We start from the raw sequence: 27664 nt of genomic DNA, 5'->3' as shown, positions 1-27664 counted from the left end.
TTTTGACTAAATACGTAAAAATTACGGCAATGTTCAAATTATCTTAGACAGAAATTCATAAAAGTTTTTCTTTTTAATTCTAAGATTTGGAAATTTAATACAAGGCTCCTAACATATTTTTACAATAGCAGTTGCAAAATAAAAGGAATACATTGTCACAATTTTTATTTATAAGCATTTAAAGTTCAAATTTATACGAAATATGTCAAAATTGCGAAAATTTGCAAGTAATTTAGTGGTTGAAAAATCGTAAAAATTTTTTCTTTTATAACTAAGTTTTTAAAATTTGGTACAAGGTTCTCCATAAGTTTTTCTTTAAAAATAATATATCCTAGACTGACAAATCATCTCCGTTCAGAATCGATTTTCGTATACAATGATATAATATCATTGGATTCAAATTTAATTCCATCCATTACAGTAACCCACTTGTAACCTACTGTACAGCAGAGCGACATCCACGACTTACCCGCCTTTTTTTCTTTGATTTTGTGAGCATCATTTTAAACGAATTCTATTGTAAATCTGGTTATATAATAATATTGTTGAACAATGAACAGGTTACAAACACTGCGCAAACTAAGCGGTGCAAACCACAAAATACGCTCGCATTTCGGGCAGCGCAAACGTAAGTGTTTTTACAAAGTTAGGTTATGCTAAGACACCCCCCCACCCCACCAAACAAAAAAAATTCTGTCCCTAGTTGCACCTATGGGTCAATATTAAGTGATCCATTTAACATAAGACCTTTATAACTTCAAAAACTATTAAACGTATTAAAAATATTTTTTGACCACAATGTAAGTCGTTAAAAACAACATTACCTATTCTTAATTATATTTTTTATATTTTTTTATTTTTACCCTTATAGTTTTTTTTTACTTCTTACTTTTTTAACGACAATGATTCCTTATTTCAAAGCAGAATATTTTTTGAAGCATTTCAATATAAAAATATTCGGATTTTGGCCGAGTAGCTTATGAATTACAAGTACCTAAAGGTATTATTTAAAGTTTACGAGCTGAGTCAAGTGGTAAAGTTGGTAAATGTTGGTCCATTACTCTATTCACAACTTTTAAGTTTAAATAAATATAAATAATTAAAACTAATAAACTGCTTGACAAAAATGATTTTGATAGGTCCAAATACTCCGAATATTATTCTGCTTCAGAATATGAAATAAAAATGTATGTTGTCATTCAAAAGAGTAAGAAAATGATAACGATAAAATAATATAATTACTTTCCAAAATTAGAACGATTTATAATTGCATACCTACATTGTTAAATGCTTGTTCATAATTTATAATTTATATTGTACTTCTATTTGACTATATGAAATTTACAAAAATTAAAATTATAGAATAATTGTTGTGCTTATATTATATTTATCTATAAGGTTATTCAATATAGAGTTATTGATAAATTCTATTCAAATTAAAAACATACCAGGCGGCCATGGTCAAAACCGGTTTTGCTACGTAAATCTGGTATGATCTTATTGTAAATAGACTATACTACTTTGAAACAAGCATGCACTGACAAATAGCAACAACTGCAACAATGTATAATAATTAAAAGGTTCCGTTTAAATTACAAGTAAATGATTCAATGTCAATGCATTTTAAAAATAATAGACTTGGTAAGTAGGAATTTCTACTATAAATAATAGATACTTATACCTATATTAAATATTTATTATGTTGTATAAACATATTATAATATATTATCACAAGCGATAGCTTATTGGGGATCCCAATATATATATATCCAATATATATCCCTTATTGAGGTGTCATTTGTTATATTTGGAATATCTAACTAATTACTACTTGTATGTACCTATTTTATTGTTAGGATAAATAAATAAATAAATAATATGTGTATATAATATTCTAAGCACGTCTATGGTATATGTAATTTTAAACATATATTTAAATATTTTGATTTTTTATTACAATTTAGACTTAAGATGAAAATGATATTAAAATACTATAGCTACCTACAGTAAAATTATAAATTGAGTTGATTATTCAATTATTAATTTCCTTATTGACAAGTTTAATTAATTGTCTTTCATTGTGTACAGAAATTTCATTTCCAATATAACATGAAAAATTAGTACGTATTTTCAGTTAGTACGTAGGTATTATAAAGTAAAATAAAAACATGGTTTGCCAATGTTTGCCTGTCGTATACTATACTAATTAATAATTAGTATGTAATTACTAAGGACATAATTGTTATCATACTAAATATAAGTTTGATAGTAGATACCAATATTTAAGTAAACAATATCAATAACAACATAAATACAATTTAATACAGTATAGGGATTAGGGGCCTATAAACGATATGATAAATTGAAAATAATGAACTTACCGCGACACAAATAGGTTCACTTAGGTACACACAGGGAACTCGTGCCGGTTATATTGTACTTATAAGGGAATTATATTTCGCTATCAGACCTGCTTACGAAGCAACCTTTTACGGCAATGTGAACGTCGACATTATCCTAATATTACATCCAGGTCGGCCGACAGCGCCAAATTCATCGGTCGGTGGGTACGGGTAACGAACTTTGAGGGGGATTTCGGGACACCACCCGCACATATTCCACAGGTCCGCCACGGGTGGGATCGGAGGGTAACAACTGGCGGAGGTTTGACACGGACATCTGGAGACATGATTCGCCGGGTCTGGGTCTGTGCAAAGTATTGATCGGCGGCCTGGGGTTGGGGGGAAAGTGTATACACGTGTCTCATCGCGGCCTCGCTGAGGTCGTTGCCCAGCCAGCTGATTGGCAGCGACAATGTATTTGGAAGGGGGGAGGGGGTTCCGAGGTGACGCTCTGTCCAGACTCACTTTTGTCGGTAATAAATAATAATTATTAATATTATACACGCGCGTTGTTTACCGGCGTACCCGTATTGTAATACGTTTTTTTTTGCATCATATTCGTTTTAATTTGTTTGCCTCTCACACCCAAATCATTGCACGCCAGAAAAAACCTGCCATGTGTTCAAAGTGAAAAATAATTAATAATTATATATATGTTTATAATATATTTATATTGTGGATATGTACCCTGTATGAGGAAAATCAAAACATACATCAGGTCGACTAATTGCTTCCGAATAGCGGCCTAGTATTGGTTAGGGTACAAACTAATTGCAGCCCAAGTTTTTTATAGTATAGAAACTATACCCCCCTCCTGAAATTAAATTCTATATACACCTCTGATAGACTTAGATATATTAAGAGTGATTGGTATAAGTGTCAATTATTGGTCGTAAATAATTCACCTCAAGAAAATCAATCGCAATCATTTTATCTCGTTATTACATCACCGATTATGTCTTATCTAAATTTTATTAGTCGCTATCTTTTATGTTTGTAAATAACTTACTTAGTACTATAATAGTGCTATAACTATTGTAAGTTGGTAGACATAGGTTTTCATTATTATTATTCATTATTAATGCAATTCACACTAGATTTGTATTTTTATTAACTAATATTATTAGTGCCTTAGTAATTATTTCTTGTTTTAAATAAAAATAAAAATAATATAAATTGAAGTTGAATAAATGACTACAACTCACACAGTCATCGGTTCGATTCATAGCAAAGTGCAAAAAAATGTGTGTGATTCTACGCAGTCACCAAAGCTTTTATTGCGATCAATTGTTCTACGGTAAATCATATAAGATAAATCGTTATGTGACACCGTTACAAACACAAATCAACAAGTGAAAAAGTGTAAAATGTTCAAGACACGCATGAAACAATTATCATTATTATTATAATAATATTATTAATTACAGTTTATTAGCTCGTATGTGAGCCGGAATCGTGCTTGATGACACAAATTATTGAATCACGCAACCGGCAGAAGTTTATTTTATTATAGTGTATTATTATATTATATAATGCGTAAAACTAACCTTTATGGACTTGTCGTTATCCTTTTGAACGTGGCTGTTGGTTTGGTAACGACAACAAATGAAAATGGCGATGGTAGCTGTGTTTGACTTGTCGGAGTTTTCACTGTCGTGCTGGGCGTTTTAGGACTGTAAGTAATCCGATCGATCAGCGACTGCGCATTGGCGTAACTTTGCAGTGTATCGTCGTGAGAAGAGCTTTATTGTCGCAGTGAGAAATGTGACAGTTGGATATTAGTTAATAATTCATCCTTAATATCAAGCAGAGATTCATTCTTATAATAGATTATTATAATATTTATCACCTAGCGATAGCTTGTAAACTTTCAATGCTGAAATCACGGAAAAGTGGGAACTCGCGTGGCGTTCAAATTGTGGAGATTCGAGTAAGATACATTCTGATAAAAATAAACAGTGCGTCTAGTTTGAGATAAAAATTCTATCATAAGTACTCGATACCAGGCTTATGTATAGTTTTGGACTCGCTAGATAAAGTTTTGATGCAGTCCTATTAACTGGTGGGAAAGGAGGGGGGGGGCTTAAACAATAAGTTCCACCGGCTACTTTATACGCAAAATTTTGAAAGAACTTACAACACTCATTATGTTATATACGTGTATGTTGAATACGTCAAATCATTAAATCATTTCGTGACTTAAGAAAACTGTAAAGAAATAATTATTAATTAAATTTTACATTTTTGTAAGGCTGAAGCTCAAGTATATATGTGAAACTCTTATGATGCTTTTAAATTATAGTAGTGAAGTCATTAGTTTTTTTTTTTGGGGGGGGGGGGCGCTATAGAAAATCTAAGTAGGGCTAAAGCCCCACCCTCCCCCCCTATTTGCGCCTATGTGACTCAGTCAGTGAGGACATACATTCGATTTTATCATATTATAGCCATCCCACCCGGCGTTTGCTCGTAAAACACGCGTCTGATTATACGAGCAGTATATTTTCAGGTGAGGTGCAACAGGTGAGTACGTAATTAAGAATGTTTTATTAACACGTTGAGTGCCACGGTGTTTTTTATGTGCATGTAACAACGATCGAATGTAGCTTTAGGAATACCTTTTTTGTTAAGTTATAATTTGGTTTTGACCAAATATAAAATACAGGCCTAAAATTATATTCAATCATAATAACTATTTTATTTTTATAGCCAATAACAACCTTATATAAGCAAAAATATATTAATATTTAGTTTATTTTTATGCTGGACAGATGCCGCTACTGTTCTACTTCTGCCATCTAAATTTCATATTTTTCGGGTGGATTTTTCTAAAATTAAATGTTCTATCATACTGTTTTGACAGTTACGAACACAAAAAAAAATCAACCAAATCGGTCAAGCCATTTTGGATTTCTAGCCACAATAATGAACCGGTTTTAATTTTTATATAATATCATAACAAAAATGAAATCGTATTTTATAAATAAAATAATATTTAATATTAAATACCTACAGATTATTGTGATATGATAACCTATATAGTATATACAGTGGTTTGGTGTGGCGCGGTTGTTGCATTCAGTCACGAAACGTGTTCGGTTTCGAAAGCATCGGCTGGTGTCACTAGTTCCCGGATTGGTGGCCACCCGTGTTTTTAGTGACAAATCCTTGCCACACACACGTGTTCCAATCCAGCAGCACCCCCCCCCCCCCCTACAAACAAATAATGGCTATAGTTACCGGGGTTAAAGATCAATAGAAAAAACTTATATATAATATGTTACCGGCAAAGACGTGAATTAAGGAATTAACGTTATAGTCATTAACGATATTTATTTATATATATATTTTTTTTTTTTATATATATATATATATTCAACGGACGATAAGTCCTTTAACAGAAAAGATAAAAATGTACAATAATACAACAGACTAAAGAGAAATTTCATAAAAATATAAAACAGAATAGAACAAAGTAAAAATAATTAGGATAGTTTTCCAAAACATTAATAATAATTAAAACAACAATAAAAGTAATAGGTAAATGAACAGTAAGTAAAAATATTAATACAGTATAAAAATCGATCGAAGATTAGAGATGATTCATATATTTAAATTATTATTATTAAGTATATTTAACGTATTAGCTTTGAAGGTATAACGAGACATATTAAAAAAATCAAGTGTGGCAGAGATAATATTGGCTAAAAAAAGGGCTCTAGTGAGGAATGAGTTAGTACCAATGTTTGTTTTGTAGAATGGGTTTTTAAACAAATCTAAGTTACGTGTGTTTTTACGAGGAATACGGAAATTTTTTAGGGCTAAGATCTCAGGACAAATAACAAAACCGTTCAGAATGTCAAAAATGAACATTATGTCCGCTAAATTTCGTCTTACTTCAAGATGATGAACCCCTATAAAATCTTGAAGGTGTCTAACCGAGGAATGTGAATTATAACCTATGACATGGGCTATTCTTTTTAAAAACTTAAATTGGACATTATCTAAATCAGTATTATATGTTGAGTAGTCACTTGACCAGATAAGTGAACCAAATTCAAGAACTGATCTAACCAATGAGTAATAAAGAGTTTTAAGGCAGGTAATATTTTTAAAATCATTCGTATTTCTGTTAATGAAGCCAAGCATCTTATATGATTTATTAACCATTACTTTATGGTTAGTTTTAAAGCTAAGATTTTTTTTGAAATATATTCCCAAATCTTTAATGGAGTTTACATTTGTAAGTGGAAAATCATTGATTTTATATTGAAAACTAAAGGAATTAATTTTACGAGTGAAGGATATTACTTGACATTTGTTTATATTAAGAGGAAGATAATTTTTTTCACTCCAAAGGTAAAGTTTATTTAAATTGGTTTGTAACCTATGTTGATCATCAACCGATTTGATTTTACAAAATATTTTCGCATCATCAGCAAAAAGGAGAATTTCAATTGCTTAAATTTTTTTCTTAAATTAGAAAAATGTAAATAATCAGAACGTAAATTTGAAATTTTATACATTTTATGTGCAAGTTTCTTTTCTTTAATTAAATATCTTAAATCATAATTAGACCATGGCAAAGAATAGTTAAATTGACGATTTAATTTAGTTTTTGGGATAAATAAATCACAAGTGTGATTTAATATATCATAGAATTTTAGGATTGCATTACCGAGATCTAAATTTATTATATTAGCAAGAATATCAATATTTTCTAAAAATGCTATAATTTCTATATAGTTACATGAGTTATAGTTGAATAATTCTGGACTGTTGGGCTCATCAAAAGTTTCGGATATTTCTAATGAATAGATAAAATCTAAAGGTGGATTATATGAATCGAATAAGGGTATAAGTGAATAATTGCTAAATATAGAATTAATACTTGTGTTTGAAAAAATTAAATCTAAAACACTACCATGATCATTTTTTACATTATTTACTTGTTTTAAGTTTAGGTAATTTATATATGAGTTCACAATGCAGTTAAATGAAGTATTAGTAAATGAAGAATAATTTGAGGAAGAAAATTCATTTAAATTAAAATCACCTAAAACTAATATATTATATATAGAGAAATTAATAACGAGATTTTCAACAATCTCACAGTGTTTTCTGTAAATATCTAAATGAGAATTGGGAGGAATATAAACACAAGCAAGGAGGAGGTTAATATTATTATAATTTAACAAAACAAATAATTGATCAATATTTGGTATTATGGTGATAGGGTTTAATAATTTGCAATCTAAAGTATTTTTTATAGCCAGTAAAATTCCACCACCTCGATTATATAGATTAGAGCATCGATCTACTCTAAATATATTAAAGCAAGTTAGACCTAATTCGGTATCATTAATGGAATTATTTAACCAAGTCTCAGTTAGAAATAATAAATTACAATTAAAATTAGAAATAGAATTTCAAAAAAAATTTTGTTTGGTTCCAAGACCTCTTACATTTTGGTAGAATACATGAAGATTTAAACATTTTGAGAATTTTGAGGTTGAGTATTTGATTATTTTAGGAACTCCTCTTTGGAATTTGATTGTTAATCCAGTTTCACTATCGTTTGTACGTGAGGCTAGTTCTTCGCGTAATTTTTTCATAGATTCTCTTTGATTAGGTGTTCGATCAGTGGAAATATTAACTGTGGAGGGTAGATTTGAATGTGAAATTTTCTTTTTATTTCTTATGATATCAAACACATCAGTTGCCATTGATAAAATTGTTTTAATTGGACGCATTTTACCAGGTTGATAACGACCCAGCCGAATGACTTTTAACGGGACAGGAATGTCTCGACTAGTATCAGTTAATATTATCGAAATAATATTATTAATATGATTTAAGTCCGAAGTAATTCTGTCATCAGACCGGTTTGATTCGCTTTCTTCAACAATATAAAATATAAGATTATTTGCACGTCTATTACGTTCATTTATTTCATTAATGACAAATTCGTCCGAAAAATTTATATTATTGGTAGAATTAATATTATTAGTAGTATTGTTTTTAATATTATCGACATCAACAAGTAACTTCTTAATAAGTGTTTTTAATTCTGGTAATTCTTTAAGTCCTTGGTCACAACTTACACAGAAAAATTTGAGTATACGATTTTTTAATCCGAGACATTTGAGTTCAGTTGCAGATAATTCTGAGCATTTATTATGAACTAGTGAAGAACAACTGTCACATTTTAATGGATTGTCGAGTTCTGCAAATTACTCATTACACGAGTAGCATTTATTTGACATAATGAATAGATAATACCTACTCACTATGACGAAATATGTAGAATAAACTAAATATTATTAATAAAAGTTTTAGCAAGATAACGGACCGAAACACAATAACGCACGGAAACACGACCGTACAGTTCAATAGTCTGTTGATAACTGATATTTCCGATCAAATTAGACAATATTCGATATTGACTAGGAAATAACGCTGATATTCATTATTTTCAGGCAATGATGCCTGATACGTAATTTCCTATGGTCAAAGTTGTAAATGTGTTAACAAAATATTTGAATTTTACAACCTTGCCTATATTGTGAGTTTATGCCTAGGCATTGACGATATCGACTACTAATGTTAGCAATTTGTGATTATATAGGCTAGGCATTTACGTTATTGCCTAATTTGCATCATTTATGCTATCATATGTATATACATCTATTACGTCTGTTGATTGACGAAAGACAAAAAAAGGAGGTTGCAAGTTGTGGACTGCAAATGACAATACAGCAGCCCCTAAATCCTTAAAATAATATTACAATATGACGCCTGGCACAATAGTACCCCTTAGCACCCAACCATAGGCGCAAATCGCAGGGGTGCTAAGGGTGCTTAGCACCCTGAATTTTAATGCTAGCACCCCGAATCCTGTGATTATAACTTATAGTACTACCTTAATATTTCCATAATACCTACCTAATTACATTTATTAAAAATTCAAAAACATATTTATTTAATTATTTGTATTAATAATTTAATAATATAATATCATAATTTATTGTTGTTGTGAGATTATGATATAATAAGGAACCGGGAAATAATTGTTAAACATATTGAACATTTACAACATAATATACATAAATTATAAGATTCAGCGTATCTAGTTTCTACAATCAACGCAGACCGACCGCGACGATGGCACGACGCGCTCGTTTTCTCTAATTATACCCGCAGTATAGGTAATTTCACAAAAATAGGATTAAAATAGGTTGTGTAGCTTTATTGCATTCCCGTCCCGTTGGGATTTGTGTGATTACTGATTTGTATTTTGTTAATATATATGGTGTGGTACTGTTGGGGGGTGTGTGAGGGGCTAAGCCCCTCACGTGTCTGTTTCCTCCAAAAAAATTTTGGTGCTTAAGCCCCCCTGATATTTTTAGGTGATTTGCATTTTGCGCCTATGCACCCAACCCATAAATTCATTGCTAGTCGCAGCATGATATTGCAAACGTACATAGTCCCGTTAGGAGAGCGCTACACCCGCATGCGTTCTCTATGTTTAACAAGCGCATAACATACCAAATCGATCAGCAGATCACGTTTAGCTTAGTTAGTTCAAAAATTAGAGTGAATTGACCCTTATACAATTTAAAGGTAAGATTACTATCTAATGAACCTCGTAGTTTTTTTTTTTAGATTTTGATTTTAAAGCAAGTTATGAATATTTTAAAATGCACAAAATGTACAGTTTAAAAATCCTTATAACTTGCTTTAAAATTAAAATATAAAAAAACGCTACGAGGTCCTCTAGATAATATTCTTACTTCTAAATTTGTAGTGGTGTAGCACTTTCTTAACATTGGCCAAGCTGAAAATATTGGAGTAAATACAGCTCGATAATACATTCGTTTAGTAACGGATATTACAATTTAAACCAGTTCGTAGTTTTCTTATGGTAAAACCATTTACTGTTAAGAAAAGAACAATAATAAAACAGTAATTGTATAATGTATAAAATATGTAATAATAATTAAGAGGACGTTAAATTTATCATAACATTAGATAATTATATTCGTCCATTTTTAAAATCGTTATAAGTTATAACTTATAAGTTATAACCAATAGCAGATATGTATTGTATTCAGTGCTATAGCTCTCGTTTAAACAACAATATTATTTCAATAATTATAAAAATAACAAATGTGCATCCCTGTTCGCAATTCCCTGTTCACAGTTTACTTAAAATTAATTGAAATAATGGATACAGCATTTATAAAAAATAACTTTCAATAACTATTGATAAATTATATAAATTAAATTAATTGTAAAAATAGTATAGATAACATGTAATAATAATTCATGAGACATTTTTAAATTAGAATATAATATTTAATTATGCGTTTAATGTGTAATTGTTAGGATTGCTGTCACTGCAATCAATAGGAAAAAGTTTTCAGTCGTAAAGAATAGTTAAACAGGTATGCCTCGTCTTAACGATTCTTCAAATGGAGCACTAAAATAGAAGGAATCATTAATAAACTTTTAAAATGGTTTAAATGATCAACACTTACATCACGTCATACAAATCGATCTCCGCGAAAAAAAAATGGCAGTATGAATAATTATAATATTCTCCATCATTTAACGGAAATAAACCAGCGAACGATTGTTGTAGAGAACTAAAATATAAATTTAATATGTACATAACACATGGAAAAAATGGAACCCAAATATTTAGGTACATGTAAAAATTAAATACTCACGGATCCAAAATACGTTCTTTTACAGCATCGCGTCCCATAAGAAGAATCAAACTTTTGAACAGTTCCGTAAAATATGCTTCACCACTGTAAGAATTTCCAATGTCAGCCATGCGTACTGCTGAAAATACATTCCAAGAAATTGAATTTGAAGATAAAAGTTGCGCAAACAATTTTGCTAAGTTTTTTAGGCTGTTAATTTCGCCCTGATTAACGACGTTCACGATAAGCCTGAAAATTAATTCCAGTGATTCAACCATCAAAGTGTTTATTGTACAGCAACTCTGAAAAAAATATAATAAAACTAAGAAAAAACATGTCGATGATATTCCAAAGTATTATACATTGATATTGGTATTATCATTCATTAGACACACAATGTATAGCTAAACCATTCTTAAAACTGCGTATTAAACATTGCAACTAAGCCACAATATTTATAATCTATTATATTAAAACAAAAATGCTCATGTCCTCTATGAGAGATATTTATTACGGAAAACTATCAGCTTATATTCAAATGTATAATGTAGATAATAGATACATAGGTACCTAAAAGTACATTTAAAATAAAAAATATTTTTCAAATTATTTTATTTTAAATGGTTGATTTTGATCACTGATATAGTGAAGTTATACTGTGGTCTGTGGGTATATTAATAGATACAAGCAGTAGCGTATTTACGGGGGAGGGGGATCAACCCCCCCCCCCCCCCACTCAGGTTGTATATAATATGCAAAAGTGTTCGGAGTCCTAACTTAAAGTCTATAACTAAGGCCTGGCTACTAGATAAAATCATACCCCCCCCCCCCTATGCCATAAACCTAAATACGCAACTGGATACAAGATAACAAATATTAGTGTAAAGTTTAGTAAATGTATTATATTTTACAATTGAATTCTTACTTGTATTATATCTGCAAAATGCTTATTGTATACATCACTATGTTCAAAACAGCATTCCAAATATTCCATGCATAGTACTATTTCTTGACCCGGTTTCATTTTAATTGCCATCAATTCAAGGGCGATCTCAGATGGAAGTAAATTCGAATTTACTATCATGCAAATAATTTTTTTTTTTGCTAAACGATTACTTAATGTTAACATGTCTGTCTCTGTCTCTGTGTTAACAAATAGTTATTAAACATTAAGATTTATTTATAATACATTATGGATAATGTATGTGGTATGTAGTATAGAGGTTATAAAAGTTATCGTTGTATCACTCTAACAGGTCACTGTCAACAACACTCGGTTATTGTTCTATTCAATTAAAAATATTGATTGAAGTTAATGATGAAAGAAAAATATTTATTTTATATTTTGTAGATAGTATTTAAGACTTTTAGGTTTTATTTTTGACGCTAGAACATTTCAGATTTTTGCACTGTTATCTTCACTGCTGCAGCACAAAACCTTGTTAGTACTTTTTTATTTCACTTTAACCTCACATATTGGTTTGTTAAAGATTGTTAGACAACTTATAAAGTTGTAAGTATAGACTTTATTTTCTACGCTAGAACACTATCACCTTTTATGCTACTTTCTTCACTGTGGCAGCAGAAAAGTATAAAAGTATATAGGTTATCTAAAACAACCTTTATAAAATTACTAAATTTTTTATTCATACTTAAATAATAATAAATACATTTATTATTAGTAAAACAATTTTTTTACTGACGGTAAATATTTAAAGTATTTGTACATATTATTTAAAAGTTATCTTGATCTTTAAAAATTAATATTTACATAAATACATTTATATATAAAATACCAAATTTGGTATTATTAAAATGTTTTAAATATTATGCATTTGTTTAATTTTACGTTGGAGGTCAGCATGGACTTCCCAAAATCCACCATCCCATAACGTGTAGCATACATAATGACCCATTGCACTAAGTTCGTACGATATATACGCTATAACTGCAACCAATCTGAAACTTAAACAATTATTTTACCTATATTAACCATTACACGATAAATAAAATATTAATTTTTTTTATACATTTATTAATTTATTCAACTTTTGTGCTGCTGCGGCATGAAAATAGCAGCGCAAAAGTTAAAATGTTCTAGCATCGAAGATAAAGTCCAACAAACTTAAAAAGTTGTTAAACAATCACTAACAACTCTCTGACAAATGTGTTAGACTGTCACTGTTTTATAAGTTGACTGCCGTTCTTGCTTGCTAAGTTCACAAGGGTTAATATATGAGCTTAAAATGGGCCCTCTATGTGTATAATTTCATTTAAATGAATATTTTAAATTTAAACAAACAAAAATATTTTTTTTAATATTTCTTTTAAATAGGTAAATTCTTACCACATTCATCTTCGTCATCGGCCATTTCATCAGTATCGTAGTTTGAAAAATGGTAGCGTTTACGCTTTGATTTCAATATTTCTCTTGAAATAGTTTTGTAAATAATCTCAGTATACTTGAAGTCCAGATCATAAACAAAATCATCTAAAGAAAAAAAAATATTTAAATGAAAACAATATTATTTTAATCTGAATGGTAAATATTACCTATTTCATACTGTGGATCCAGCGCATGATCAAAAATCACAGAATGAACGTATTGTTTATGAAGATCTACTAATAACTGCTGTTCGTCTTTTTGATGATTTTTATATGTTAACAATATAGTTCTTGCCAAACATTGAACCTAAAATACGAGTATATTATTTGAAATAAACGCATGTACTTCACTAGTAGTTTAAGAAATTCCTACATGTCAAATAATCAAATAATTTTAAGTGGTAGAATAGCGATGACTAATAGATACTATGTTTACAGATCTGGGTGTATATTTGGATTCCAGATAAAGTAAATCTACCAATAATTCGAAATTATCTCAATTTATAGTATCCAGCCATCTAGAGTAGGTATCTACTTACTAAGTTAATGTAATAACTTTAAAATAATTTAATTTATTCAAAAATTCTATGTAACTGGAAAATAATTGGTATTCCAAACAATAATTTGATAGTTATGAATCTGTCTGGTTATTTAAAATACTAAAGATACAGTAGGTGTATCTTATATATATAATATATATATGACTATATAATTTAAAAAATATAATTTTAGCAAATATTTAAGTATTTTAACCAAGTCATGTTTTATAAAACCATTTTTATAAAAGTCCTAGGTACCTCACTGATGTTAAAAAAATGATTTGCTAATTATAATCTGGTACTTAGTCTATAAGCAATCAATATTTTTAAATTCAACTTGAAAACTATAGGGAAAAAAATGACGATGTGCAAATTATCAAAAATAGGTATTGTAGTATAAAATGTATTGATATTTGAATTAGGTTAAATCTTATCTTTCATTTAAATAGTAACTATAAAAAGTATTAATTTACCGATTCATCAATATGTTTATCTTGTGAAATATTTTGCAGCTTATCAAACGTGTATTTTAAGTCTAAATCATTCTGTGGATTCGAATTCAATTTTTCACCACATACTTTCAAAATATTGTCTACCAAGCCAATCGAATGTAAATTTGGCGTTTTTATTAATATTTGTATTATTTCTAATATCAACCTGCAGTCTCTTGCCTAGATGAACAATGGACATACATAATTAGAAAATGTATATATTATTTAAACCCAATAGTATACTATTCAATTAACATAACTTACAACATTGTTTTGCACTAAATGTGCGATAAATAATACCGGTGGCACATACTTATTCTCTTCTTCGCATTTGTACGCATCAGTAAACACACAAATACACCGCACCAGAAGAAGTTCAGCTACGTTCGGAAACTAAATGTGTATAAGAACACTCATAAGTATTAGTGGGCAAAATTGTTTTTTAACAAATAATTAAAAACTGTTTACATCGTGGTTGATGAATGAAACCAACGTTGCATAAATATTCGTAAAGTTGGGTGAATGGGATTGTGATTCCATGATAGATCGACACAGCAAGCCTTTACCACGTATGATGTTTAATTTAATCAATTTCCTACTCGTTGATCTAATATTTCCATGATTCAATTTTTCTATTGCTGATTTAATAGAATTATGTAGATCGATCCAATAACGTCTCTGTTCGGATAAACTAAAATAACCAAATAATTAATTAAACATACAATAATAATTAATAATAAACATTTTTTTTTTATTCTCTAATTTTTTCACATACTTACATGACATATTTAAAACTATAAAACACAAAAAAAATGTGGTTTTTATAACAATTTAATTACATTTGGGATTAGAAGGTTCTTGGAAATTGGTATGTATACGAATTATGCTGTGAAATATAGTGCCATGTTTTTATTTTGTTTGGTATCTGCAGTTCTATTTGTTAATAAAAAATTTTGTTTTGTCTACCATTAATTTTAGGCTAACAGAGTCTAATTACCTCTAGAAAGCGATTGAAAATAGTTTATTAACAATACCACGACATTTAATATTTATACCGATCACCTGTCTCATCAGAGTGGTCTCAAGCTCAAATTACCAGCAGGCCACATATTTATACATGCGCAAAACATTGTCGTAGAACCTTTTTTTTACTTAACACTGTACTGACATTTAAACACCGATGGTTACAAATCACCTAATGTGATTATTTTTAGGGTATTGCGATTACTACCAATGATAAAAATTATCTTATCGGTAATTAAGGATTGTTTACTAACGAGTGAACAAATAAAACATTACGAATATCAAATAATATATATTGATAATTATATTTGTTTAATAAAAACTAAAATTGTCATCGTTAAATAACAATGAAGAATATTGAAAATTGTTGAAGTATTGCGGGCCACATGTGGTCGGCGGGCCGCGTGTTTGAGACCACATGGTCTATAGCCTAAACGAACACATTTCCATTTGCTGGCAATGCTAATCTGTGATTAGGCCAGTTACAACACGAAGAAATACATTCATGATATCATTCAGCCTTTAGTCTATGGAGTGGATATGTGTATATACGCATAAGTTTTAAATCATGCATGGCTCTTTAAATCAATCATAAAACAATATATATTTTGATTTTTAATTTTTTTTTTTTTTGAACAGTGGCGGATGAAGATTAAGTGTTCAATTTATGAAAACAAACACTTCTTATACTTGTGTATATAGAAATAACTTATGAAGAATAGGTATTGTGTTAAATTTTTAAAATTTTAAACCGACAAACAAAATTGTTATCAACAAAAAAAAAATTCAAACGTCTATAAATATTAAATACTTACCTAGCCAAAAACATAAAAAATATACGTCAGGTCTCTACCATTATTCCTTTTCCTGATTTATGACAAAAAAACGAAATCATTAATTGCATAAATATTACTGTTTTTTTCGCTTTTTCCAATTACTAAGAAAAGTAATGGGAATTTCCTAACTATTGATCATCTTTCCTGAAAAAGTACCAACAAGATAAAAATATGTCAAGAAACCACTACCTGTCAATGTTGAATGTTGAAGAAAAATGTGATAAGTATAACAGATAGAAAAACACATCATTGTAAGACAAACTTATTTGTCAAAAACAACACATGGTGTGGGTTCAAACAACAATACTACGCAGTACGCACCATACGCAGATGCCTAATCATTGGGTCACCAGGGTCTAATTTAATCCTGATACCGGATGCATTCCTAAATTCGTTGATGTGTGCATTTCATGATTTATGATAAAAATATGACCTTTTTACATAATGATATAATGTTATAATATAATGTTAACTCAAGGGGCGGCACATAAGAAATTAAATTCGTATACGTACAAAAATAAATACACTAATACCTATATGTTATAACCCATTTTTAAATGTACCCCATAATTAGCCACAACAGCACCCTTGCTAATCGCTTGAAAACTGTTATTTTTCTTTCAATTGATAGGTATTACCTAATTATATATCAAAAAATAAATTTAAAAAATACTCTGAAAACCATGGCACGTGTTATAAATAATTTACTTTATAATATGTTTAATCAAACAATAAAATAATTTTAAACTTACCTAAATTGATCATATTTATTGATGCCCATATTTTTTTCCTTGTTATAATTTGAATCTGTAAATATATATTTTAATATTAAAGTCATAAGAAAAGTGCAATATATATTTTATATATATATATATATATATATATATGTATATGTATATTTATTTTAAAGACACGAAAGTTACATTATAATTTGTAACAATGTATTAGAATATTCCACAATGTTACAATAAAAATTATAGTGAATCATAATATTTATTTAGTGTTCGTACTAAATAGTAAATACTTTAAGAAGTAGAAACCCAAAAAACAAACGGCAGTGCACTTTTAAATTGTTATTGAAAATTAATAACTATGTAGGTACCTATGAAATTATTTGATTTGTATCCTTATGATATAACAATCAAATTCTGAACAACACATGCATTCTAAATCGTTCGACATTTTTGCACAATTTTCACAATTACACTACTCAATTACTTCTACTTGGGCACTTCCCTGAATATTTGGTAAACAAAAAGATACAGAATAATTTGGTTCAAATCTATTAATGTCACTAACATTTGGCTCAAAACTATATGGTTTTAAAGACATTTTAAAACACACGTTTGACGTAAGATAATGAATGCGGAGACACAAAGTTACACAATATGTAACAAATTGCAATACTATTGATTACAGATAACAAAATAAAACGAATTTAGTCGAAACGTAGTCTGCTGTGGTATTTAGGAAAACCTATAAACTGCAATTGTATTGTTATTTTTTGTGTTGGTATAATATGTATAGATAATATGAAGTATGAACAAACGTAAAGATGTATAAATTATGGATAAAATATACGTTGTCTACGTTTAATATTTTTTTTTTTTCAATAGGATGTTGGTGTCAGGTTGTAGGAAATATCTAAGGTTTTGTAATATGAAAACCGCTTTTTATTTTGAGTATTATAAGTTAATATATAAATAAATGACTAACGATGCGTCGAGGAAATACGTGTATTGCAATAGGCGGGCGGCCGACCGATGGAAGCTGTGACGTCACGCGTCATTTTAAAACAACTATAAGAACCGAACGGAGCGAAGTAATCAAAAACTATTTTTACCAAAATTCATAATTGTTTTCATTCTACAATATTTCATAATAATATTTTTTTTTAATTTTCCCTTGGATAGTCCTTTAAATTAGTTATTATATTAATAATATACAGGATGATCCATGAGAATTTACCCATTGCGATATCTCCCGAGATAATAAATTTATCATAAATCTGTTTTTTTTTTTATTAGACTCACAGAGACAAGGACTACACATAATTTCATAATTTAATTTTTTAACCGGCAAAAACCGGTTTTTGTTTGGGTGGAGAGTCCCACTCTATAGCTAATGGGTATATCCTCACGGGACACTCTGTGTAGGTAATTATAAAATTAACAATGATTTTTAAATTGTATTTTAATTTGAAGTTATTATAACAGTGGAAGAATGCCACGGTATCTCATTTTTGGTTACGATCGCCTATATCCACCTGTAGCTATACCATCTTTTTTCTTTTCATTTTTGGTATCAAATTTACATTATTATAGTATCAAGCGTAAATACTAGATTATATATATATTTTTAAATATACATAAACTTTAAAATCGAAGGTTCGATTATCATATAAATTCGATAAATATTATTGGAAGACATAAAAGTGTAAATGTATTCAATTATTATACAATTATTTTTGAATAAAGATTAACAGTACATTTTGTAATAAAATAGATACAATATAACCAGACAAATGTATACTATACAAGATGTACTATAGCTGTTTTGTATTGTAAGAATTTATAGTTCATTTAATTATATCTAATAACTAATAAGTAATAAATGAACAGCTAGAATACTAAATTATACTTCACAATGGTCATATTTAGGTCTTTCTAAAATAATAAAATTTAATATTGAATATTCTCATATTATAATATGATAAAGATGGAAAAGAATAAGGCACAAAATATTTTGTAATCAATTTTAACCTGTTAAGTTTTTATACGAAGTGGGTACAATTTTTGTAATTATAATTTATAACGATGAACTAAAACGGTATACTGTATACAATACTTTTACAAAATCATTTTTTAGCAGTAACTATTTATCTCGAAAAATTGAAAATAAATTTCTTGCAAAGTTTATGTTAAAACTTTTTTTATGTTACTCGATCATTGTTGTATTTTTTAAAATTTTTAAAATTTATAAATGACAAAAACAATTTTATTTCCAAAATATTTTTCCGTGAATTGTGTTATGAAAAATTGAGTTTTTAACTGTTGTTCATTGTTTATAAACTATAACTTGTAGTTTATACCTAAGAATAAGTATCTATTCATAATTTAGATGAGGGGGTAGAATGGAACGGCACAAGGACGCAAAATATTTGTCCACAACTACGCACTAATCTTTTTATTGTTTATTTTAATATATTATACGATCTATATATGTATGCATAATTTGTTTATTATGTGATAATGGGAAAGAACAGATTTAATTGAAGTTACATGATTAAGAAATCACCCGTTAATGTCACTTAGAGATTGCAGGTATTCCAATTATTTTTTTATTTTTTTTGTCGCAATATGTTACAATTATAAAAACAATAATAGGGACTGTGATACACTGGTACCCATAATGAAAATAAAAAACATGTATTATTAGGATGAAGAATTCTCCAATATATTATATTTTATCTTAAATAGTAAATACTAATTAACTACTGTAGGTTCAAAATCGATTTTTATGTACCTAAGAAAATTCTCAGAATAATATTCTTCTTTGGAACATGACATAAAAAATGCATGTAGTTGTTTAAAAAGAAAAATTATAACGATAAAAAATGTTGTAATTATGTGAAAAAAATATTTTCAAAGACCTTAATACCTAATTTTTTTAAAGATAATATAAAGTATTTACTGTTAAAATAATGATCCGTTATTACCTATAAATTGACACAAGTTCGTAACATATTATAAAAATGGACTGTATTTATTCCATCGAATAATAACAAATGCCTAAATATTTGTGTTACCCAAATTTCCGACATACGCAAAAGTACTTATAAAGAAATGCTATTCAAACATTGATTTAAATAACGAATTTGGCCAACTCAATCGTTTCAAAATCAATTATAAATAAAACTATTTCAACATATTTGCAATGGAAAAAACAACACGAGTCCTTATTACCAGAGTTACTATATACCAGAAGCATACCAGTAGGTAAATAGGTGGGTACAGTGTAACGCTCAAAATATAGCGGGACTTATAGTTGAGGGCCTTAGCTCGTAAAATCTTAACAAGCCATCAAAATTAATACAATAAGAGCGACTATTTATATTAGGTATATATAATATTTATAAATAGCTAATACATCATTCCTAGCTTTCTACTATACTATACGATAGGACTGGATCTCCCATGGAGAATTTCACCTGTTGGAGCCAATGATTTAATATTATAGAGCTATAAGTACGCAAGAGTCGATGTCATCGACTAAGTGGACTAATGTCCGACTTATGTAAAAGAATATGGAGTTTTTGTAAATCTGGAATAATCGAGATTCAGGATCAGTAAAAATTATGTACTTAATACCTATTATAATAGAATTATATTAGTAATATGGTCAACCGTGGTGGTTTCGAAATGCGTATTTACCTCAAAAACACTGTGCGGGTACATATTATACAAACGTGTAGTACGCGTGATTGTCATATAGCTGGTATAGTATTATTATCATGAGATTAACAACATTTTTAATTACCAATCGGGTACCTATAGATTACAAGGTACCAATAACAGTATTGAATTATTTTACGCGACTTCGGCGTTGATAAATACTACATACATATTATACTATATTTTATACTGCCTATATAATATTATGATAGGTAATAACTAATACTATAGAAGGTATGTCATACTCACAATTACGTCTTCGGGCATAGAACTCTCGTGGCAGTTGCTGTGGCTCTTCTGTATCGGAATATAATTCAAACATCGTGATTTCGGCGGCGATCGGGAGCGGGACTACTGAAATGGGCTACGGAGGAGCGGTACTACTAAAATGGGCTACGGATGGCGGACGAATGAGCAGCAATCTGGAAGCACGGCGGACGGTGGTGTTTGGTAGCGGTCTTACGGACGGAACGGCGCGCGCCGCACAGAGCGACGTCGTCGTTCGTCCGCGCTCGTCGTCGTCGTCGTCATCTTCGTCGTTATCGCTGGATACAATTAATTATTTTTTAAACGAGATAAAACCGATGTCCACTAGCGGATCCATTCGCTTGCGGCGGTGACATTTTAAAGGGGGCGTAGATGTGCACTGTGCAGCAATAATTGGGCGAGGGGTCGAACTGTAGACAGATCCCTAAATCGGCCTTGACAAGTCCACATAGTGTTCGCCATCTACCCTTCGCCCGCACCCGCGCACTTGCCTAACAGATGAAGGTTTTCGTGTTCGGCTGTCCGATGTTTTTGAACTATTACGACAGTTTTTATTATTATTATTTTGGTTATCGGCGATACAAATTACAAACCCTCGCAATGTATTCACCTCGAATTTAACTGCGCCCTCGGCCGGCCGGCGGGTCGACTGAACTCCGGCGACTGGCGAGACAGCTGCAAAATTATTATAATCTTCGGGTATAGCCACTATAGCACATTTTATGTGGCAACGTCCATATATTTAAAATACATACTTTTATATGTACACATAAAATAAGATGTCCTGACTGGCTAATCGACGTAGGTAGAAACTATTGCGGTACAGTCAAAACTATGATGGTTAGAGACTTCATATGTCGATGGTACCTTTGTTCAATGAAAGAGTACACTGAAAAACGATTTTTAAAAATACACATTTTAAAGATGAACTCCTCACACAGGCATCGGCAAACAAAAGTCAAAAATTTTTGTATACCTATTTATATTATGGTTGCCATTGGTTATAGAAAATAATTATTAAAATACTTATTATGCTTGGAAATAATTTTTAGTACGGGGACGGAGTGGCCGAGCGGATTAAGACGTCGATTGCGACGCACGCCGGCGTCGGTTTGAACACGATCGCGGGTGGCATTTTTCTTCGGGCAAGTAACGGTGTTCGGAGAGAAGTGCCGCCATCCCCCACCCGGGCATGGCAGATACCTACGGATATCCAAAAAACACACGTGTTTACAAACCTAACATTTCTCCCCTACAAACAAAAAAACAAACAGCTAATGGCCTTAGTTGCCGAGCTTTATAATCAATTAAAAAAAAATAGTACCTAGCCTACTATATATTTGGTAACTGTCATGGAAGCTTCAAGCTTGATATAAATAATATAGCTGACAGGTATTTATTTGGAAGAACCTTGCTTTTCAGAATGGTATAATTATACAACACTTGTTCTAATAAGCGGTTAGCAACGCACAGCTTTGGAAATTGACTCATCTGCGCGATTAACCCACTAACTGTAATAATTTTGGGTTGGGCCGATACCTCTTTTTACGGATACCCGATATTCCGATATATGCAAACGATAAAAAACCGATACCCGATATATTTGAAAACCAACATTTTCAGCATAAACAATGAACCGATATTAAAATACCACCGATACTATCAACCGAAATAATATTATCATTTTACATTTAACTATTACAATTTATAATCAATGCTATTATGCTGATAGATTTGGTTTTTTTTTTTGGTATCTGTTCAAATATCGGTTTAAAAAAAAACCGATACCGATAAACCCGATACCACCAAAATCGGCCGATATCGAGTATCGGTTTTAGTATCGGCCCTTCCCTAAATAATTTCGGCCGTGAACTATATGAACAGCTTACTAATATATTAATATTATATGATATAATACATAAGTAATTTATAAACTTTTGTAAATTTGTAAATAATATTATATATATACTACGATAATATGAGTCGTACTTGTGCCTAGGGAATTATAACTTACTGACGTGCATGCACATGACATATCCACACCGACGTTGACTGTTGTAAATTACTCATCAAAAAATGTCAAAGCATAAAATAATAGTAATAAATCTCGCACTAGAGATAATCGAATTCGTCATAGAAATTACGAGCATGTTCTAAAATATAACAATAATCAATAGAAATCAAATCACATAGAAGTCAAATAGGAGATATTTTTTACCAGTAATTAACGTGTAAGTTTAGTAACTATATTTATGTACCATTGTTCGAGCACAATAATAAGGACACATGAGTATTGACGTTTTACCAGATATGCCTTACATAGGAATTTTCGCTGGAATATGATTGGCTGCGGGTGTGCCGTGCAGAGAACGGTGTATCTAATACGAATACAAAAAATAGGAATCTATAACTGAATATTTTAAAATATTCGTTTTTATTTTCAGGTAAAAACTTCGCTATGAAATAGGCAGGTTGAGCTATGTTTAAATTTAATATTGAGCGTAGATACCTATAGCACAATGTAATATTTGCGTTTGAAAATACCCAAAATAAAAGTGCGTTTAGGTACTGTTGTGCTATACTGTATAATAATTAATATTATGTATACAACTGATCAATAGTACATTAATACTAGTCTTACCTACGTAAAATGTAGTCTATGATGTATTATACATTGCAATAATCAAAGTGAGTATAGATTTTTCTATGTACAGACCTCTGCAGTACCTATGAGACTTCGAGAGTCTATAAGTGGCAATAATATAATATTTTAGTTTAAGTTTGTTTGTGACATTTACAGAGCAATTTTTCCACGCTAGTTTATATTGAACATCCATTTAGATTATATTATCGTATAATTTCTTACATATTATCTTTATGGTTTAAATTGCTTCGTATGTTTTTAATATTTAAACCAATTAATTTTTGCTTTATATATACATATACACACTGACGAGTGTAATTAAAAAAAATGTAAATGTTAAATGTTATCGATTCCAATATATTTATACTGTCATTGGAAATTACACAGAAAACTTTTTATAAGAATTACATGCCCACGAGTCTTATTAAAAATGTTCTTATCTGCCTCATTATACCGAATATTTTTAGTTGTCGACTATCCTCCCACTAACGCTTATTACTTATAATTTCACACTTGAACTGTTGATCATGGCGATCCGTGGCCACTGAATATACACTGTATCTCGCATGCGAAAGAATATATAGGTAGATAAAATATCCTATATTAGAAATATTCGACTTTCCTATGGGTGGCAACTGCCTAATCCTTAAATGAACCATCTAAAAAAAAAGGTTAAAATAGGTAACCGATCTGGTGTATAGTTGGTGTCGAGTGTACCTCATTATTGAGGAATAAGTCACTTTTGTAATCTATATATTAAATGTGAATTCAATGATAAGTCTTACACAACGTCGTCGTGACAAATTAATAGTAACAGTAGGTACCTGCTAAATATTGTGCGCGATACATTTTTTCGATTGTTTTTCATTTTTCACTAGTAAAAATTCGTAGCAGCCCCGTGAATGATGACAGCGAACCTCGATAAAGGTTCGCGTGCAACATATGCTGCATATGCTAGTCTCCGTATTTTCGAATACGATTGTTGTGAAATAATTAATAACTACCTACCTATGGTTTTTAAAATAATTTATTAATTATTATTCGTAACAACGCCATCATAATGGTACGACACATGTTCCAAATGATAATTCACGTGTACCTACAAAGTGTAATATTTCAAGCGTATATTTTTCAATTTTAATACAATAATATCGTCATGATAGGTACCTACCTAAATTATATTTTTATGGCGAGGTGCACATAAATCTTCCCACCAAACTTATGACCTAAATTAATAACGGAATGTATAATATGCGAGACACATTACAGGACATTAATAGCTTCATCTCTGTAATGTCCCAAAAGGTTGACGTATTATTACGGCAATGACAACATATTATCCTAACACTTAGGTAAATAGTGAAATGCATATTGATGGTGTCTGATAGCACAAATATCCATTTTAGAATTTAACAGACTATTAAACATTTAATAGTCATTCATTAAAAATCACTAACTGTAAATAATAATGTCCCATTTAATTGTATCGAACTATTCGATTTATAAAATATGAAATATGTTAACACAACAAACAAGTATACAACTAGGCATAACAATAAATGGTTTTTTTTTGTACTAACGAGAATATTTATATCGAATTTATCATGCCAGACAAATTATTTGTAGACTATGACCTGTGTTCACTGTTTGAGTAATAAATACGTAAATATGTTTTTATTTTTCGTTTTAAGATCAATTATTACAAAACAACACTTTTTAATGGTTTACGTGTTTTAATTTAATCTAGAACAGTTTTCATTCAATTCTTAAAAGACTGTATTTATTATGTTTTCTTTAAAAAATAATCTTGTTAATATATATAGGTTAAAATACCTATAAATTAAAATCTACTAATATTTATTTTTGATTATGAATCAACCGTTTAAAAAAAATATATCTTCAATAATTTATATTTCAATGCTATGTTTTTAATTTATTTTAAAAATATGAAATGGTTATATGGTACCTACATTTATAAGCTGACAAATTATATAATACTATAATGGCTTATTGCATTAATTAATATTAATACTAATTATAAAATACTAGTGCACACTACGCAGTCGTATACGCAATTATACATTCAATACTACATATGTTACTTAATAGTAGTACATATTAATATTTAATATATTAGAACACAAGCTGTAGGTATTTCCCACAGTAAATAAAATAGTACCTACCTAGTTATCGTATTCTTCCATTGGTAATTTTTCTAAAAATATAATTAACAAATCAGATAATTTTAATATTATTATGCCTACCTAGGGAAAAGTACACTAGTAATCACTAATCAAATAATAAAATAGTTATTCATTTTTTGTCGTAATATCTAAAACTATAATAACAAACACCTTTTTACTTCATTTTTAAAAAAATATCGGTGGTTAGACATTTAATGAATAAGTATATAAAAATATCATAATCGTGTACAACACAATATTATATGCCCGTATGTGCAGCTAAATTAAGGGGGCTTCAGTGGGTCATGTTTTAAGGAAATTAATATAGGCAATTTAACACTATGACATTAAAATTACTTTTAAAGTAAACGAAGATTAGTATGTGTAAAATTAATCTGTAATCGTTTTCGGTCAATATTTCCTATAAAATAGAAATGTCCTGAATTATAACAGTAGGCCCGCAAAATGGGTAGATCATTATTTATATTCGCCGTTAATTGACTTACGCACGCACAGGCATTGACGGAGATTTTTAAAAATTATGATCAACTTTTTTCAATTTAAAATAAGCAATTTTTAGACCAATAAGCTAGACAAAACTGGAGGAATTTGGTTTGATGGAATTTAATTTTGAACACGAATTATGATTGATTAACAAGTTTACCAGGTTTGCCACAGGCGATATTGAATATTTATTTTTTTTTAAGCCGTGATATCCAAGAATAAAAATATGATATTTTTGTATTTATACTATTCATTATGACACTAACAATAATTAGAATATTAAAAATCACCTCTGGCAAAACCTAGTAAACTTGTTAATCAACGTTTTAAAAATTAAAACCCATCAAACCAAGGGGGCTAAGCCTCCTCCAAATGTCCATAGCCCCCCAAACATTTCCTACATTTTGTTTTAAGCTCATTCAATATTATCAAAGTAAAGCAGCCTAAGGCTTTAGCTTTAGCCCCCCCCTCCCAAATCCCAAACGCTATTTGCGCTTATGCTATCGAGTGCTATTGAGAGGTATAAATCGTCATCACGCTATAACCATATCGGTTGGCTATAGAACACGAACTGTTTCTTGAAAATAAAATTAAGAAATTGGCGTTTAAGACTATTAACGCTAATATTAATAATATATTGGTTACCGTTGCAAATTTTAGTAGTTTTTCATAGAATGTTTCTTTTTCTTCGATCGGATCTTCAGTCGTTTCAGTCGTTAATTTTTTTTCTAGAACTATGTAACTGATTATATTCTATAGCAAAAAAAAAAAAAAAATAGATACTATCATCGATTATTTTTAAAAGTATAACTCATAAGTCATATGCGATTATAACTAATATTCTAATATAATTATTGTAGTTTATTCCTTTATCTGGATTTTTGTAATATCTGTAGATCTCAGTAAATACCGTAAAAATAAATGTTAAAATTAGACAATTTTCATTTGAAATCATGTCATAACAGCGACGTCAAAAATGTCAAATCACTGACTAAGATTAGGGATGACGGTATTTTCGGTATATCGTAAATACTGGTATACTGGTATTTTAAAATTATTTTGGTAAACGATATCCCCAACAAAAACATAACCGTGAAAAAATGCCAAGTTCCAAACTTCCTACCAAAAAAGTCGGCCTATCTAAGTAGAGAAATCTACATTGTGGCCCAGTCTGCTATTTTTGAGTTCATAACCTCACTGCGCTCCTATATTAAAGAGCAACTCTCCT

General features: G+C 29.7%; 2 protein-coding genes across 2 annotated transcripts; both read right to left on the bottom strand.

Annotated features, from left to right (window-relative positions):
* Window positions 1-10770: 10770 nt before the first annotated feature.
* Window positions 10771-11406, bottom strand: LOC115033324 (pre-mRNA-splicing factor CWC22 homolog). Its single transcript, XM_029485663.1, has 3 exons — window positions 11132-11406; window positions 10940-11047; window positions 10771-10881 (listed from the first exon to the last, which is right to left on the bottom strand). Exons 1-3 carry the CDS (start codon window positions 11386-11388, stop codon window positions 10839-10841), a joined length of 408 nt encoding a protein of 135 aa, XP_029341523.1. The 5' UTR covers window positions 11389-11406; the 3' UTR covers window positions 10771-10838.
* A 3292-nt stretch (window positions 11407-14698) lies between these two features.
* LOC100572395 (pre-mRNA-splicing factor CWC22 homolog) lies at window positions 14699-22036 on the bottom strand. The gene is made up of 4 exons (XM_029488857.1): window positions 21088-22036; window positions 17137-17191; window positions 14994-15216; window positions 14699-14918 (listed from the first exon to the last, which is right to left on the bottom strand). Exons 1-4 carry the CDS (start codon window positions 21158-21160, stop codon window positions 14772-14774), a joined length of 498 nt encoding a protein of 165 aa, XP_029344717.1. The 5' UTR covers window positions 21161-22036; the 3' UTR covers window positions 14699-14771.
* Window positions 22037-27664: the final 5628 nt, after the last annotated feature.

This window comes from Acyrthosiphon pisum, chromosome X (assembly GCF_005508785.2).
Source record: "Acyrthosiphon pisum isolate AL4f chromosome X, pea_aphid_22Mar2018_4r6ur, whole genome shotgun sequence".
Taxonomy (NCBI): Eukaryota; Metazoa; Arthropoda; class Insecta; order Hemiptera; family Aphididae; genus Acyrthosiphon; species Acyrthosiphon pisum.
This window is presented reverse-complemented; position numbering and strand designations above follow the sequence as displayed.